Here is a 17,409-nt window from a genome sequence, read left to right on the forward strand (position 1 = left end):
TCTTCTCATCAAATTGATTTGCACAGTATTAAATATCTAATTAACGTACAGCCACTGAAGTTTTTGTCCTGAGGGCTGGGAGTCAGGCAGGACAGGAGGGCAGAACTGAGTCTCAAACAGCTAAAGCACCACAGCTTCACATCTGGCCTTAATTCCAACCACCTTTCACAGTGTGAATCACTGAGATATTCTGTCCATGGAGGGCACAGCTAAAATTTGCCCCTCTGTGATAATTTCTCCTCTGGTCCAAACCCACGAGGCCAACAGACATAGTGCAATAAACAAATGTTAATGTGGCTCATTCTTGCCAGTTAATTAATAGTTCTTCTCAGAAACCATTTAGTAAATTATTTGGATGACGAATAGTGCTTTGAAAGCACTTTGCAGTCACTAATAACACCATTCTCCCTTCCTATTCCACAGCTGGTTTTATTAATAGAATCTTTTCATGGATGAGGGCTGATCTGCAAGAATATTCACTAAAATAACATCCAGAAATACATTTCATATAGGTTGTGCTGAATCCCTAACCTCTGGGAAGCACAGCTGTTCTAGGAAGCCATCAGTTTGCTGTCTGAAGAGAAGGACAGATTTTGGGAACTCAGAGTCTGACATTCCTCTATGAGAAGCTGCTGTAAGTTTTCTAACTTTCCATAAGAAACCAGAGTTCCTAACAAGGAAAAATTCACCTGCCCCATTTCTTATTGAACTCTACCAAGTCTAATGGGCTCTACTGATTCATTTTCACTTAATTGGCTCTAAGATGCTACCTCATTATTAGTCGAGCTGCAGGCATTCACACCATCTTGGAAAAGCAAATTGGCCCTAAAACCAGGGAATTACTCCTTTAATTAGGTTGGATTGATCAGAAAGGCTACAAAGATCACCTGCATTAACTAGAAATCAGCACATGTACCCTGCCTGGAGTCAGGGAGTGACAAATGACCACAGAAGCCTTGTCTTGCAGCACCCAGCAGTGTGAGACCAAGCTGGAGGATGCTCCAGCAAGGCCATCCATCCAAGGGGCCCCAGACTGCAATCAGGCTGAGCTGGAATTTGTTATTGTAATGAACTGAACCTTCTCAAAGTAGCAGATGCCAAGAGGAAAGGATGTTATATGGATTTCCAATACCAGCCAAACGGCCTCAATCTTGGAGCCAAAATTCTGTCACTCTGGTGCTCCGTGGAGTGTCTTGTTTATGGACTTTCATTACTTACTCGGCTTTGTAAACCACTCATTCCAGAGCTCCCCGTGGTATCAGCAACTTATCATCACTTGCCATCAGCTGTTGCATATTATGTACATTAGTAAAGTTCCCCACAGAAACACTGAATAATAGAAGCAGTTTGGTTTATTTTCCCCAGCAAGAAGAAAAATAAAATCAAGATTTCTGCAGAAATAAGCTCCTGAATATATAAAAATTAATAACAAGGCACTAAATTTCTGTGCCAAATGAGAGAGTGGGCAGTGAAAAGCTCTTCAATATGTTGGTGCCTGGCTAACCTAATACACATTCTGGGAGGGATTTTAAAAATTGCTTAGTGCTCCTCTAAGTGTCCTTTCTCAATGACATCCATTTCACACATGCTCAGGTGATCCTAAGGATTCTCCCTTTCCAGCACCCAACCTCTGCCATCAGACAGCTCACAGCAGGAGCTGAAACACATAGTGGGGCACGCAGAAAATGCTGCTGTTTGGATGGTGCCAAAAGGTATTTTAGGAAGATTCCTGTTGCTTTATTAATTTCAAGTTCCATTGAAAAACAGTCCTTGGTTACAATACAGATACCCTCGCTTGCAAAAGCTCATAAAGCAATCTTGGTTGTATGCAAAACATCTGTACTCTGGGTGCTGTTATGGCTATAAATCTGTATTATGCTCCTCTGCACACCAGTATTTATCTTTCTTGTTTAGTTCACCTCTGCACACTGGAGAATTCATTAGGAAAACGACACAGTCATGCAGTGTGGCTATAAATTAGTGTGCTGCTGCCTGAAGAAATGCTATTGATTTTGCACGGCACTCCTGGATTTGCATGTTTGCCAGTTAGCTTAGCCATAATGCCATCATGTGTGTCAAAAAAATATCCTCAAGGGTTGAGCCTGCAGCCCAGCTAAAGGTACATTTTGGCAGAGGGTTAAGCCTTCATAGAATGCCAGTGACAAAAAAAAGCCCCCAAACCAATCAACTAAGTGGCTTAGATTTAACCAAGCATTTTAAAAAAGAAAATGAAAAAAGAAAAAAAGAAAAGAAATAAAAGGACACACTGCTATACCCTGGCAAAGGAAGGAAGCCCCTGCAGGACTGCTGGATAAGTGTTAAGCAGGAGGTGAAAGACAGGAAAATACAAGGAAGAAGATCTACTTGCAAGCCTTGGCTCAAGCTTGCATGAGCTGCAGATGCCTTGGCATTCCCACCTGTGACAGGGACACCCCATCTGTTGTCACTCAGCTACAAAAGCTGTGAGGTGGCTTTCACTCGTTGGCAATCAATTATTGCAGGGGAGCCAATTGATCACATATCATGATTAGCCAGATAATTTACTTCATATTTCCATTAACGAGCCCAATGGGCATGATTAATTGCCGCAGGGGGTAGAATTTCAGCGTGGCTAGTGGGGAACTTGCTTTGTAATATTGTGAATCCCATTACTGTTAATGGAAATTTAACAGCCAAATCCCCTGTGGATCACTTAGAAAAAAATTACCCCTTAAGGTTAAAGGGGATTTCATTAACAGTATTCCAGGATGCTCTGATTTAAAAAGTACTGTAAGCCTTTGGTGTCACACAGAAATATGCATCCTACTGTTTTTTGCATATCCCTTGTTATTATATCTATCACTTTACCCTTCTCAAATGGAATTTCAAAACACAGCTCAGCCTGTTGAAATGTAAGGCACATTAAGGGTAAATTTTCTAAAAGTTATTTAAGGAGATTTATCTGCTAAATCCCTATTAATATTAATGGAATTGCCCAGCCACATTGCTAGACACTACTCTGAAAATGAACCCCAACAGCAATTTATCAGGTTGCTTGGTTCCTAATGCCTACATACAGCAGAATGTACATACAGCACCACATTCCAGCCCAGATTTGGGCTGAAAATCTAGATACCATATTGTCACAGTTAATGACATCTAATGCTTCATCTTACACTAGTGTGAGATATAGACAGAGTCTTATAAATGACTTTCTGGAGCCAATACATGGATGTCACTTGAACCTAGCTACAGAATATGTAGGAAAGTATTAAGTTGTCACTCTAGAGTGCCTTCCTGACTGTCAATCACTAAGAAACACTGGTGACAGAGTGTTGGGCAGTCAAGCTGACAGAGAGTTAAGTTGCCTCTTGATGCCACCACAGCCAAGCTGTTGAAAAAGCCCCTGACTAGTTTGGGAATAATCATGTATATAAGCTAAAACATCCAAATTAATCAACCAAATCAATCTGGCTATGATAATGAGCCAGATTCTGGCTATGTTATCAGCATTAATCTGGCTATGTTATCAGCATTAAAACCATCCCTAAAACAAATTGGCTGCACTGGATTTTAAGAGGGACTCACCTACCCCAAATATCCAGGATTTAAGGATACAGAGCACTGTAAGAATTATTTAAAATATTGTTTTCTGCTCCACTTTTCCACCCCCCAATTGTTTCTGTACTAAAACTCTGCCCATATTCTGCAATCTGCTCCTTGTGAGGCCTCGAGGTCTGTTTTCATCAAGTGGGAGAAAAGCAGCACTGGATTCTCATTAGCATGAGATAATTCTGAGCTACTTTGCCCAACTACCTGAGGGGAACAAATGGATGAAAAGAAAGAAGGCAGCATTAAAAACAAGCAGCCTCACAGAGAAAGAGAGACCAAAGGAGCAGAAGAGACAATCAGGCAAGAGGTAACAGAGGAATAAGGGATACTGCAGACAAACCTCAGAACAGGATTAGCTCTCGAGACCTTGAGGGTTTCAGAGACTTCTCCCTGTGCACCTGAGTCCAGCCCTTCTTTGAGTCATTAATCTGATTCTGTTTACATACACCTCTGTGTTCATCTCCCGAGGTCACTGTTGCAAATTTCAAGTTGCTCTTTCAAATGCATAACACCTCTGGAAGCCTTTTCTCCACCATCTCTCTACAGTCAGAAGGAACATCATAAAAACGCCCCATGATCATCGAAGGCTAATTTCCCTACAAAACATAAGCCTTTTGTACTTTTCCTCTAAATTAATTTTTGTTCAAACTAATATATTTTCTTTACATTCTCACTTCATGTCACAGACAGGACACCTGGTTAGTGGTTCTTGCAATTAAAAAGGCATCTGTATTTTCCCACCCTGAGTAACAGGTTTTCCCCATCTCATCTAGTCCAGGCTTCTCCTATTAGGCAAGAAATTCTTCAAACCTCTAATGCTTCTCTTACTTTGAACATCCATTGTCAAAGACATTTATGAGCTTTCCTGGGAGTTGCTAAGGTACTTAAGAGGTCTGGTGTCCACAGCAGCACTGAGCTCATAAGTCACTGGCACAGCTAGAGGAGAATGTGGAACATTAAGGTCTGGTGGAGCTGAGCCAGGAAAGGCGGAGGGAGGGACAGCAGAGTGATGAAATAGAATGAGATACGTTGGCAAGAGCAGGAGACAGAAGGTGGAGAAAACGTCTAAAAACTTGCCAGAAAGAAAGGATTTAAGAGTGGGAGAAAAGCTGAAGCAAGGTGGGAAAAATAATATGAATTTTCAACACCCACCCCTCGCACAACTCAAGATAATTCAGTCCTGGCCGTTTGTGTCACACTCTTGGGTAGTGGCACATCTCCACTATCCCCACAAAACACTTCCTTTGTTGTCAGCTCCATGTACAAAATGAAAATAGATCCAAACCCCCAAGCCTTCCCTAGAGAGGATATTTAATGAGTGCTGCTTGCATAGCACACTGCCAGGGCTGAGAACTGAGCAAAGGCAAACATGTATCTCCCTCTGCATCTCATTTGCATGGTTTTCGTGCTGCAGCCTGACACACAACCAGCATGGTTACATTTACACCTTCCTTAGCCCTGTTTTGGTTCTGTGTGTAGAAACAAAACCAGGCAGATGTGACAGCAGATCTGTTTTTACCCCAGAGACTGTTGTGAAAGCAGCTAGGGATAAATAGGGATGTGGCTGACAGTCAGCCTCACATCTAGACTCTAGGAAAAAACGTCAGTGCCCCACAAGGTATGCAGGATGACAAAGTTTTGTCTAAAGATTTCAAAAAGCATCTTAATAAGTGTGAGAATTTGCTATTTTTTCATGTAGAAACCGCCTTTGACATTTGACATGACAGGAAATGTTGCTGCAGTAAGATGGACAACAGGCTACGCTTAATTAAAACAGGCAGAGGGAAGGGAAAGGGAGAGAAAGTAACTTATAGCACACTGGCACATCACTGCATCTTCCTGGAGAGATACTGAATAGGGATTAATGAGCAAAGAGAAAAATGAACCACGTTTCCCTCAGCAATTATTTCTGCCATGCTTCCAGCTGGAGGAACCATGAGGAAGCTGCAGGAAGGAAAGCACCTACAGTGCTCCTGAGCACAGGAGGACACTAGCCTGGCTCTGGATGCAGCTTTCCAAAGCTCACTTCCCACTTCTGCTGCAGCTCAGAGAATACCTCAGCAAAGTCCAGAGGCAAAACACATTGACCCTCAAGTTAAGAAATGGCCTGGGGAGGAGCTGGGAAGGAGGAGGCATGGCAAAGCTGGAAAGGTAATGGACTGATTCTGTTCATACCAGGTCTGGTTTAACACTGAGGGTGCTCACTGCAGAACATTCAGGGCTCCATGGTCTGTTGTCCACATCTCCATCCCCTCCAGGGATGGGCCAGGCTCATTTCAAGCAGCTGGTACAACCACAGGTAGTTTCTAAGAGGACTCTACCAAAACTCCACCTCTTCTCTCAGGAGGTGCCTGGCAAAGCTTGGTTTGACACAGAATCACAGCCATGTCCTGTTCTGCTCCCCTGCCCCCAGATCAGAAAAATAAAGGATATTATGACTGGAAACAGGGAAGCATTTTGTATGCATACAAAAAATATCCTTAATAATCTCTGCAGCCTATTTGACAGAAGATCATTCGACTCTTATGAGCAAATCCCTCCACATTTCATTTGGCATGTACTCAAGAATCCCCAGTTCTGCAATACTAATGCTTCTCTCTTATCTGTTTACTTCAACAGCTTTTTTTCTGCAATTCCTAAGTCTGGCACAATACTTCCCTGGCCCTCAAAATATAATCTTCATTCTCCTCCCTATCACTTTGTAAACAGTTTTTTTCCCCCCTCTAATACCAGTAATCAGAAAAGCACACATTTTGAGGCTTGGAGACACCTGCCTGCCTTGGCTAATCTTCCCAGAGCTCCTCTATGATTCTCAAAATCCTTCTTGCTAGGCAGTTTGCTTCTTAGCACCACGGCTGACCCTCCTTTCTGCATCACACCCCATTTTCTCATCACTGTTCTTAACACCCTCCCTAGCACAGTGTGTGCAGGACATCATCCATCTGCTGAGCATCTTGTCATGGCAAAGGCCCTTTCTCCTTCTCAGCCTTTTCTGGCTTGATCTCTATCTACCCCACCGTATTTTTACATTAATAAAGGCATTTCTATACAGGTAAAAATCCTTTTTAGTAACTCCTTCCATTCTAACACTACACATTTATTGAAGATGTATCAATTCATCACAGCACTTGAACATTTTGGCATATAAACAACAGATTTTTAATAGTATCTTTTAAATTATACATATGCTATCAATTATGTATATCAAAGGGATAATTTATGTGCCAAACTGGTGGCTGTATATTTATAGTTAAGACAATGGAGCTATGCAGAGCATTCACAATGAAAATTTAAAATCCACTGAATTTAGACTGTTTTGCTTTCATGTCGCAAAATCAACTGAGGCAAAACAAAAGTTTCAATCCTTAATTCTTCTGCTACAAAATATATCACATCCATACCTTTCAGCTTTTGGAGAGAAAAACGCATTTGAAATTGTGCATTTCAGATCAACTGTACTATGAAGCTCAGTGTCTTGGCATAAGTCCAAGTATTTCACAGAAGCCCTTGTGAGGAGGAATGGCCCAAAATGAGTCCATGAACTCTACATAGATATAAATATGTATACACAGACTTTTATACACAAACACGCAGATGAGTTACCAAGATGGGGAGACAGAATGTGTGCATGATGCTGCAGAAAGAGGGCATGCTTAATTAAAGGGTATCAGTATATAGAAAAGAACAAATCTAAATGTCTGTGACAAAAAGCTTGGCTTTCTGATGTGCCTGATATTGAAGAGGATTATAATATTTGATAGTCGACTTAAGAGAACTGAAAGTTCTTAGATGGAGATACATGAAATAGGATTTAAAAAACCCCACCCTATCCTCAAATTCTTTTCACATGTTCATTTAGCAGTCAACAAAAGAGAAAAACCTCTTATTAAAAACACAGTTAACTAGTGATTGACATTGCTAATATTTCTGCATAAGAGGGAAATGAAGCATCCCAGTTGCATTTCAGAGGGAAATTATAGAGAAGAAAGCATATACTACATGTCATGTGAGTTTCTCTGAATATCAGTGCTGGTTTCCAGGTAAAAAGTCCCTGCAAAGGCAAGATCTGACATGCAAGACTCAGTTGTGGCTTGACAGTGCTCAGCACAGGATTACAACACATCAAGAGCCACTTCTACTGCCTTCTACCTCTGTTTTACTGTAGTTAGAGACTGCTTGGTGTTTGTGCCCTCTTGGGACCCAGAGGGGCTGAGCCCAGGCCATCTGAACAGCCCTGGAAGGGTGGGTAGGATGGCTGGGGGAAAAGGCAGCTGAACTCTCTAGTTCCACAACACACAGCAACACAAACTCCTCCTGACAGAGGAAATCAATACGACACTCGCAGACGTGCCCCGGCTCGGCACAGAATCTCAAATGAACAAAAGGCCTCCTCCTGCCTGGAGATCACCCCCTGAGCACTGTATCAAAGCTCACCTCATTTAATGCAAGCATCTGCAGAGGGTATTTTCCCCTGCAGGCCTTCCACGTCCTTCTCTAGCATGTACTGCTGGAGATCAGTAGTCTGTACAATTTATCGCACCTGTCAAGGCTAATTTATTCATGCGATCTGGCAGTAATCAAAAAACCCGAGATCGATGCGCCAGCAAACCCTGACATTGCTTCATATTTTAAAGTCCCATTTGACCTTGAACTGTAGCTAACTGGAGCTGAACTGTCATCAGCTCTCTGAGGCTCTGGCAGATCGGCTCAGGGCACGGTGTCAGGGCAGCAGAGGCTGGGACTGTGAGCAGGAGAGGATGAGACACAGACAGAGGGACAGGGATGGCAGCACCAGTCCCTGCTCAGTGCTCACAGAGCCACCAACCAGTTTGAAATAGTTTCAGCCTGGCTCTGCCATCAAATTTCTCTCAGATGTCCCATGAGGACATCTTTGGAGCCTTCTGCCTCAGTTTCTCCTTGGTTTAATGAAAGCATATTCATTACCTGCTTCCTCAAAATAATTATTCTGCCAGGAATTATAGATAGGACATGCTCTGAAGTTATTGAATAATTTGTTTTTCTTCTGATCAGATGATATTTGTGCAAATGACATTCTCTCAGAGACACAGAGGAAATCTAAGTGGTGTTTTAGGTAGAAATATGCAGCTACAGTTTTACCAAAACACGTGAATGGATTATTTTATCACAGTCAAAACACTTGACTATGTGATATGCAGTTGCACCCAAAACAGATTTTGTAAATGTATTTTGTTGCTTCTCTGGGTTCTCCTTGGCTGCGTTTCTCATGCTAGAAATTCTGTATGTCATATTAAATATGATTTTTCAGTGAGATCTCCGTTTTTTAAGCCTAGAATACAAATAGTTATGTCATTTTGTATTGTTTTTCCTCTCTTTTAAACAGCTAACACCTTTCCATTATGTTGAAAGAAACCTACCAATGGAAAGCAATTGGCATTTTGACCAATGCTTTTGTGCACATTAAATATATGTCCAACACTGCCACAAAATCTAATCTGATGTCCATGGAAGAGAAACAATGACATAGGAGGATGCAGAGGGAATTTGTATGTATCTAGACTAGCTGCTGCGTGAAACCAGACATGGAGCTGTGTTACCACAAATGTGCTAATAAAGCAGTTCAGCCAGCCTGTTTCCCTATTTTTCCAATGCAGAAAACAAAGTTGAAGAGGATCTTGAATTTTTGTGGCTATAAGTATTTTGATGAAGTGTTTTTTCTGTCTGTGCTCAGCCAAATGGGGATCTGGTTCCCTGTTCCATGCCCTGCTCTGGCTCCTCTGGGAGCTCTTTGGGAGAGAAGCACCAATGGCACCTCTCCCTGCTGGCTCATCTGCTGCTGCCTTCTACAGAAAACAGCATCTCTTTCAAGCACAGTGTTAAATTGCCTTTTTTTCCATGTGTTACACACCATGCAGATAATGATAACTGTTGGCACCAAGGAGTGGACCTTTATCCAACAAAAGAGCATTATTCCTTCCCTGCTCCTCAGCTCAGAGGTTCCTGTCACACAGGTCAGCTCAACATGCTTTGCCTTATTCAGGCTGCAAGGATAATTATTAGTCACTTAGAGATTTCCTTAGCAGACTGCAAAAGATACAGTAAAACATGTCATATTACCTCCCAAAGTCTTCCAGGCAGAATTAAAACCAAGCCAAGCAAACCTGAGCTCCACGCCTCTTCCCCTCTCCAAACCTACAACTCATCAAACATCAGTTCTGTTATCCTCATGCACCCATGACAAAAACACTCTGACTTTATATTTCCTAGAGATTCCTGATTAAACCTCTCATCCCCAGAAAAATGAGAACTAGCTGGGGAGCTACTCAAAAAGTCAATTAGGAAACAGGCATCCTCCTGCTCTGGGAACAGCTGGTATCCTGGAGCACTTTCTCATCTTGCTTTTTGAGCGGAAAAAGGATGCTTTCCACAGAACTGATTTTTTTTTTTTTAAGAGTTCTGAAAAAGATTCAAAATGGTTCCAGAGAACTCAAAGAAATCATTTGCCAAGTGTGCTGGGACCAAGCTAAAGGCTGACAGCTGAGCACCTCTGGGTACAAAACAGCCCAAGCCAGGATTACAGTAATCAGCATCAAAATGTAGAGTTCTACAGAACATTTGGATTTCTGGATGAGCTGTTATTTTGCAGCACAAAATCTGTTGTATCAGAAAGTTTCTGAGCAGCTGTAGCTCATCTCTAGTGTTTGGTTCAGATTCATCATTAGGCAAGTGAAACCTATTTCAATCTCAACACAATTAACACAGTCCTCTCCATTTTCCCTCTCTCTCTCTCATTCAGTTCACACTTGCCTCTGAAGAGGAACCTCTATTAGATTTAGATCAAACCTGCAGGAAAGTGGCTGAGAAGAAAGTGGCAAAGACTGAGGAAGCATTTTTTTTTCCTCAGTTCTTTTGCTGTTGATCTCTTTCTGAAATTTCCAGCCTCGTGCTTTGATAATGTCCTGGTACATGAAAGAGTTTGTAACATAAAATGTTACACTCGATGGAGCATGATGTGATACTGGAGCCAAATGGCCAGATGCTCTTTTCTGAGCTATTTCCAATGCTCCCACTTTAGAGAGAATTTTTAAGGGTACTCACAAGCTCTAGTCCTCTAGTGGGCTGGCAATTTCATGCTAGAGCACCACTGTGCTGTGGTTCTGATGAAACCATTGTTTTCCATTCCAGGGTACAGTTCTCTTCAATTTAATAAAAAGAAAAATAATGAAGAAAATAGGAAAGAAAAGAGAAAAAAGCCAGTGTGGTTCAAAGAAATTGCAGAGAGGTAGGGAGCTGAGCTCTGTCCCCAAAAACGGGATCACACATCCTATTAAAAGCATAATTAAGATTATATTAATGATCTGGTCAGAGAAAAACCCGAGCACTCTTAACTTCATCAGAACAAGCCTAGAGCCATGTTTTAGCTGTTTGGCTTTGCTTTACACTGTTTGGCCATCCTGTTCTTTCATGTGGGGGAAGATCCTTCACAGGGAAACCCTCTGGTTTGAAACGTGGCTGAGGTCAGACATCTGAAGCCTGTCCCCAGTGCTGCTTATCCCCACAATCAGCCTGTCCCCATCTGCTTTCCCACCATTTCCCTGTGAGTTGGTATCTGTTTTGGGGTGGGGATCTGACCTCAGAGCAGGGATCAGAGTCCCTGGCACTGCTGGCAGCTCCCTCCCAGTTGTTAGCACAGATATTCCCCTCTGCAGCCCCTTGGCATTGGCAGCTGCACACTTTGGCCGTGAGGAACACCAGTGGTCACTCCTGGTGGCTTCAGACACTCCATGGCTCAGCAGCCTGGCATTTAATGCCTGCATGAGCTTCTCCCCTTGCCATAAAGTCTGTCTCCTTCCCCAGACAGAAGGCATTACTGCTGGACACAAATGTCAAGCCTCATCTCACCCTGCCAGAATCTCTGGAATTCTAGTGAATGAGAAGCTGCTAAACACTGGGATGTGCTGAGGATCTGATGCACATCACCCCAGACCTGCCTGCTCCAATCCCTGCTCTGAAGAGGGGAGGGAGCTGCCAATTAATGCAATCCAGGCACCATGAATTCAATCCTTTCATGATTTCTTAATCCTTGACTTTACAAGCTTAGCATTCTTTCACCTCAGGAAACGCCGATAAAACTGCTAAATTAAACTGGAGATGGAAAAAGAGGACACCTTTAGTCATACCCTTTATCTGGAGGGTGAAACCTGGGAGATTCATCACTGAGATCTTTGCAACCTCAGCAGTGGGGCAACTTCCAATACCAGCAGATTACATCACTTACTAGGATTTTGCTTAGGCACTGTAGAACTGCTCAGAAACATTTTAATAGCATTTAACTTCATGCTGAAAATGCTGATTTATTGCACTCCAGTGTGAATAGGCATGTCTGAGGACAGAGCACACTACATTTTCAGATGTCAGCAATCGTGGGGTTTTGTTAACATCATTTAAGTGATTAAATGGCTTCATACTAAAAGGCTTTAAGACTTTTAATTCAAAACAGAATTAATTTATATTAAAAAGTACAGCTTAGGAAAGGTCAAAATACAAATGAAGTGTTTTCAGATTTACCAAAATAAGACACTTTGATTAACCCCTATTTTTGTACAATTTTCACTTGTATTTTACCACAGCATGTGTAAAAAAATGCTGGAATTTTGAGTAACTCACCAGAACTGGGTTTCTATTTTGCTCTAAGAGTAGGGACCTGTCCTCATGAATCACACAGAGCAAAAAGCATTGTCCAGAATTCAGAATTAAAGTTTGCTATTCATAAACCTTGTGACATTTTTATTACAGCACACCAGTCTGGAATCTGCATTTAAAACACTGACTGCTCAAAGGAATCTAAATCTCTTTAGCTAAAGGTAATAAAATGAGGTCAAAAATTCACTACTCAACAATCTACCATTAGCATTTCTACTCAGAAAAAGAAGTAGTTCATCTATTTTTACAGAAAGTAAAGGCAGGGCATATAACAGAAGTTTGGAAAGTATAATGATTTGCTTATGTATGGAAGTCCATTAGGTAATGAGCATCATTTCTTCACAAAGAGATTCTGCACCATGATTTTTTTACAGTGCACACAGTCCTTGTGTAACCCAGAGGTGGGGCAGCATTTCTGTTCACACAACCCATGGCTCCAGCTTGGCAGCTTGACCTCTGTCACCAACATTACCACAACACCAGAGAGCACAGAGGGTCTGAGCTGGATCTTGGCTTAGCTCAGCTCTTTCCAGTCCTGAGGAGCTGTGTGTTCCCAGGGACATTCCACTGACAATGGCCCCAAAACTGGCCAAGGTTACCTGTGACACACCTGCTGATGCTGACCCAGGGCTACTGAGAACAGAGCACTCTGGCCATTTGATGCTGGCCCTAAAAGAAAAGAAGTTTTACTTGCAGTAATCAATGTGGCAGCGTGTTTTTTTATTCAATTTGTTTGGATTCTTAACGGTGGAAGCCGAATTTAATTTCTGCCAGAGCATCCTTTACAATAAATGCTTGATCTCTCCCCACCCAGCATTACAGCTGATGGGCACAAAGTAAAGAGAACAGCAATTCATTCGCCTTATCACTGGAGCACCAGAGGAAGCGAGAGATCCTTAGTGCAATGATTAATGGCTCACTATAAAAAGATGCATCATAAACTGCTTGTATTAGGTGAAATCATAAACTAAGCTTTTAATGTTTATAAGATCCCTTTCTAAATAATTAAGTGTGTCTGTAGCTCCCACTAGGATTGGAACTCACATGATGCTTGCAAACCACACAGTTTCTTACAGGGTCCTAATCTGGGACCCTTGCTAAAGGGATTCCTGTCTTCCTCTGTATTCAAGCATTGCTTGAATTTCTCTTACTTTTGGGACATCTCTCTGTAGCACAGTTCAGAGAGACCATTTGATGTTCAGGAGCAGCAAAGATGATCTACCCTAAATTTAGAGTGTCTTCTTCAGCCTGTGCTCATGAAGGACAACTCATCCACAGAGCAGTCAGCCAACACTGGATGCTGTAATTTCCTGTGTTTAGGTGCTAACAATAATTCCCATCAGCTTCAGTAGCTGGTTGGTGAGCAGTGAGAGGATATCACCATTTTTCCCAACAGAATCTCCCTGGATTTATCCACCTTGCAGTCAAACTGACATCTTTGAAAAATACAGTACAAGATGACATTGTGTAAGTGTCCATCTATTTCCTTATCATCACCAGCCTGCAAACGTGTCCATCTCCCTTTTATTTCCCAGAGCAGCTGCTGCTTTTTCTCAACCAAACCAGAATCTCCCTCTCTTGGCAGACAGATATTGGCTTCAGTGTAAAGTCACCCCATCAGGAGAATGTTGCAGCTCACTGCAAAGTTTACACAAAAAATAATAGGAGTTTAAAAAAGAGCTGCAGAGCCATAAATATTTTCAATAGGCATAGTAGCCTCAGTCAGTTGCTCCCCTGCTTATTCAATACAGAAAATCACTTAGGTTAATTACTTAAATATTTCCATCTATGGAATTTAGAAAAGGGCAAAGCCAACAATAGAATACCCAAGATCATATTTTTTTAATAAACAATAGATTTCATGGGAATTAGCTGGGTTATCCAACAGTATCCTCCCAAATCAGCTCATTAGTTTCACTGAGTTTCCCCATTTCACTTTATTAAAACAATTTAAACAAGAGTTCACTAGATGCAATGTAATCTACTGCAGACACTCCAAACCTAATCCCTTTTCTTTCAGCAGTTACATGTTAATAGTTTGCAAAAAAGTTTGAAAGGATTATTGTTACAGCTGTTTCAAATAGGGACTGTCTTCAGCCAAGCATATCCCACTGCTTTCCCTACATTTTATTATTTATTATTCTATTAATTTTTGTTCTTTACTTATTCATTCATTTATTTCTTCCTTTTTTGATCTTTGCTTGACACAAGCAGTCACACACAGTCACCAGCATCCCTCTGTGCAGGTGTGGGGGATACACCAAAAATCCCTGCATGGCTCACTGCACCAGGCCTTTGGAAAAAAGTGATTTTTCGCAATTTACTTGGAGGTTCTGGAGTTGAAAAACCTCAACCTGGTAAATTCAGAGCGGTTTTATAAATAGCCTAGAGAGAAGGGAGAAGGTTCCTGTGCATTTTCACGCTGTTAGTTTCTGACAGCTCTGAAAGACACACAGGAGGGGATCACACAGAGGATTTGCAAATTAGGAGGCAGACACTGTATGTTCCTTACCATGATAGATCCAGGCTGGAAACACAGAGCAACAGACCCATGCTATGGACATGCAGCTTATTTCAGAACAAACAAACTCATACTCTTGTACTTTCATAAAATCTTTCCCAAACAGTAGGGTTAGTTTTTCTTGTAGGGCAAAAAACACACCCAGCTAAAATAAAACCCAACGAATGACAGCTGATTTCTAGATCCAAGGTTTCTGCAGGCTTTAACAGGTTCCCTCTCCTTGAAAACCCATCAAATCCTTGTCTCTTCAAGCAAGTGCCATTTCATAATCCTATTAAAACCTTTGCCTCTGTTACCAGGAGCCCTAATCGTACTCAGCAAGTTCTCCTCTTCTAAGGAAGAGCAACAGCTTTCAGATTTCTTAGGAGGCTTATTCATCAACCACGCCAGAGTTTTGCCAGAGTGTTCAATCTATTCTGGGAGCAGCCATGTGGAAAAAGTTTCAAACAGCTCAAAGCCCTGCACAATGATAAAGGAAAGCTCACACAATCCTGGTAATAGCCTGACCCTCTTAAGGAAAATTGGATGATTTGTGGTAGCAGTTTTTCTGTCCCCTATGTGAATTCTGAACCTGAAAGTATAAGCAGTGTATTCACTCAGTCCCATTACAAACCACATCCCTCTTGCAATGCTGGAATAACAAATACACACCCATATGTGAAAATAAACTCTTGCTGCAGTGACCTTCCTCCTCAGTCCAGTGGTGTGAAGGAGTTTGTAGCCATTTTAGGACAAAAAGAGTCAGATAAAGAATGGACTAATTTGATGTTCAATGTTTCACCATGAGCAGAATATATGCTTTAACGAGCACATTACATGCACCAGGGACAAGTTACTGGGAAGCAGGGGATAAAGAGTAAAGGGAAAATAATTAAACAGTCAGCTTTATAATGAGGAAACTCTGTTCATGCAACATTAAGCGGCCTAATTTTCAAATGCTAAGCAAAGACATGTTCCTTGGGCTTCAGGAGGACTTGCTGGCAAGCACCACCTTGAAAACAAGGGCAAGGGATCACAGGTATCAAACCTCCTACAGGCCCAGGGCACAGGGATTGATGCTGTTCCAAAGTCGTCTGACCTATCTGACAGGATAAAACACCTGTACCCTGCAGTTCTTATTCCATCAGGAGGATTCTCAGAGCTGCAAAATATCCCATCACTCATAATGTGGGGTTGGTAGACCATTATAAGTGATTTCTAGCAGCCTGGCCCTAGTTTTCTGTAGGTATTGCCTGTGTTAGACCACAAATGTACAACACCAGCTAAGGCAGTGAGTACATGGAGACTCAGAGATGCTGTTTGCACAAGCACAGCTCCTGGGAAAAGGGAAAATCTTTCTCACTGGGTTCAGACACTGACAGAATGAACCAATAAAGCATATTTCTGACTGTTATCAGTTCTCTCAAGGCCCATAAGGCCAGCAACATTCATTTGCTGGCGCTGTCACTTCCAGATAGTGTTGCAATATCAATTACTGCAGCATAATAGCCTATCAGTCAGACAGCAGCTCTGCTGGGCCACAAGCTCCCCAGCACTGTTTGCAAATGGACACAGCACAAAGTCTCTTTTTTCTTACTCACTCTCATGCCTAATTCGATGTTTTCTCCTCCATAGACCTCCATTCCAGGGTCAAGCAAGCCAATCTCACCAAAATACTCTCGGTCCACCACGAACGAGCATCCGATCATGGCTGGTGTCCTGGGCAGGGAGATGAAAGCAAAAAATGAACTCCTTGATCAGCTATTGCAGAACCACCTCACAACAAATGTACACTGATGAAAGAGTCTTTAAGTTTACGTTTTAGATTTCTCTATTAGCATCAATCACATGGCACTTCATGTAAGCAAGAAATTCTGGTACTTCTCTGTTTGGTGCTGTAGTTTGTGAAGACTTTCTGTTGAATCATTCTCTAGCTAGAAGTGGTCTCAAGGCTGTCTGAAAACCACTTAAGGTCCTGGATACTCCTGGCTGGGCTCTTCCATCTTCTGTTGATGCATATATTTATACACCAGGATCTTTGCAAGATGGATGCATTTATAAATTCAAGTTATTTGATAAAATGCACCTTTGCTTCCCAGAGCCAAGCCTGGAAACAGATTTGCCTAAAAAAGCTGAGAGCTCTCCTGTACTCAGGATGAGACATATCCTATATACATCTTGATTCCACATCTTGTATCACTGAAAAGCATCTCTTAGGCTAACAAGGAATAAATTTGGTCTAGAAACTGAAATAAAAGAAGGACACAACCAAGGTAAGGAAATTCAATACCTTTGCAATGCAACAAGCTTTGGAGGGAATATTTCAGGTATATTTTTTAAGTTTTACCCATGATAAAAGAAGGAAGGAGATGGGGGGAAGAAACACACCACTCTCCCACTTTCTTTATTTCCTTTATTATGTATTTAAAGCTAAACACAGGCTTCACTGGATCAAGGCATCACTCCTTTGCAAAACTGAGATGCTAGTTTGGGCTTAGACTCTTTCTTTCCAGCCTGCCTCCCCCACAAAAATCCTCTGGAGGCAGCAGAGGATGCTCCCATGAGGACGTCTCCTTCCTTTCTAATGAGGAATGGTACTGGCAGCCTTTTCAGACTGCTCTCAGGTGCTGGAATCT

The 17,409-nt window shown here is 41.9% G+C and overlaps 1 protein-coding gene across 3 annotated transcripts in view; it reads right to left on the minus strand.

Annotated features, from left to right (window-relative positions):
- GALNT9 (polypeptide N-acetylgalactosaminyltransferase 9) overlaps window positions 1-17,409 on the minus strand; it is a 355,464-nt gene that overhangs the window by 45,646 nt on the left and 292,409 nt on the right. For all 3 annotated transcript variants that reach the window (XM_085075745.1, XM_085075744.1, XM_085075746.1), the window contains one exon: window positions 16,375-16,492. In XM_085075745.1, the coding sequence (XP_084931871.1) occupies window positions 16,375-16,492 (118 nt within the window). The remainder of the gene's footprint in view (window positions 1-16,374; window positions 16,493-17,409) is intronic.

This window comes from Lichenostomus cassidix, chromosome 15 (assembly GCF_008360975.1).
Source record: "Lichenostomus cassidix isolate B80296 chromosome 15, HeHo_3.0, whole genome shotgun sequence".
Classification (NCBI taxonomy): domain Eukaryota; kingdom Metazoa; phylum Chordata; class Aves; order Passeriformes; family Meliphagidae; genus Lichenostomus; species Lichenostomus cassidix.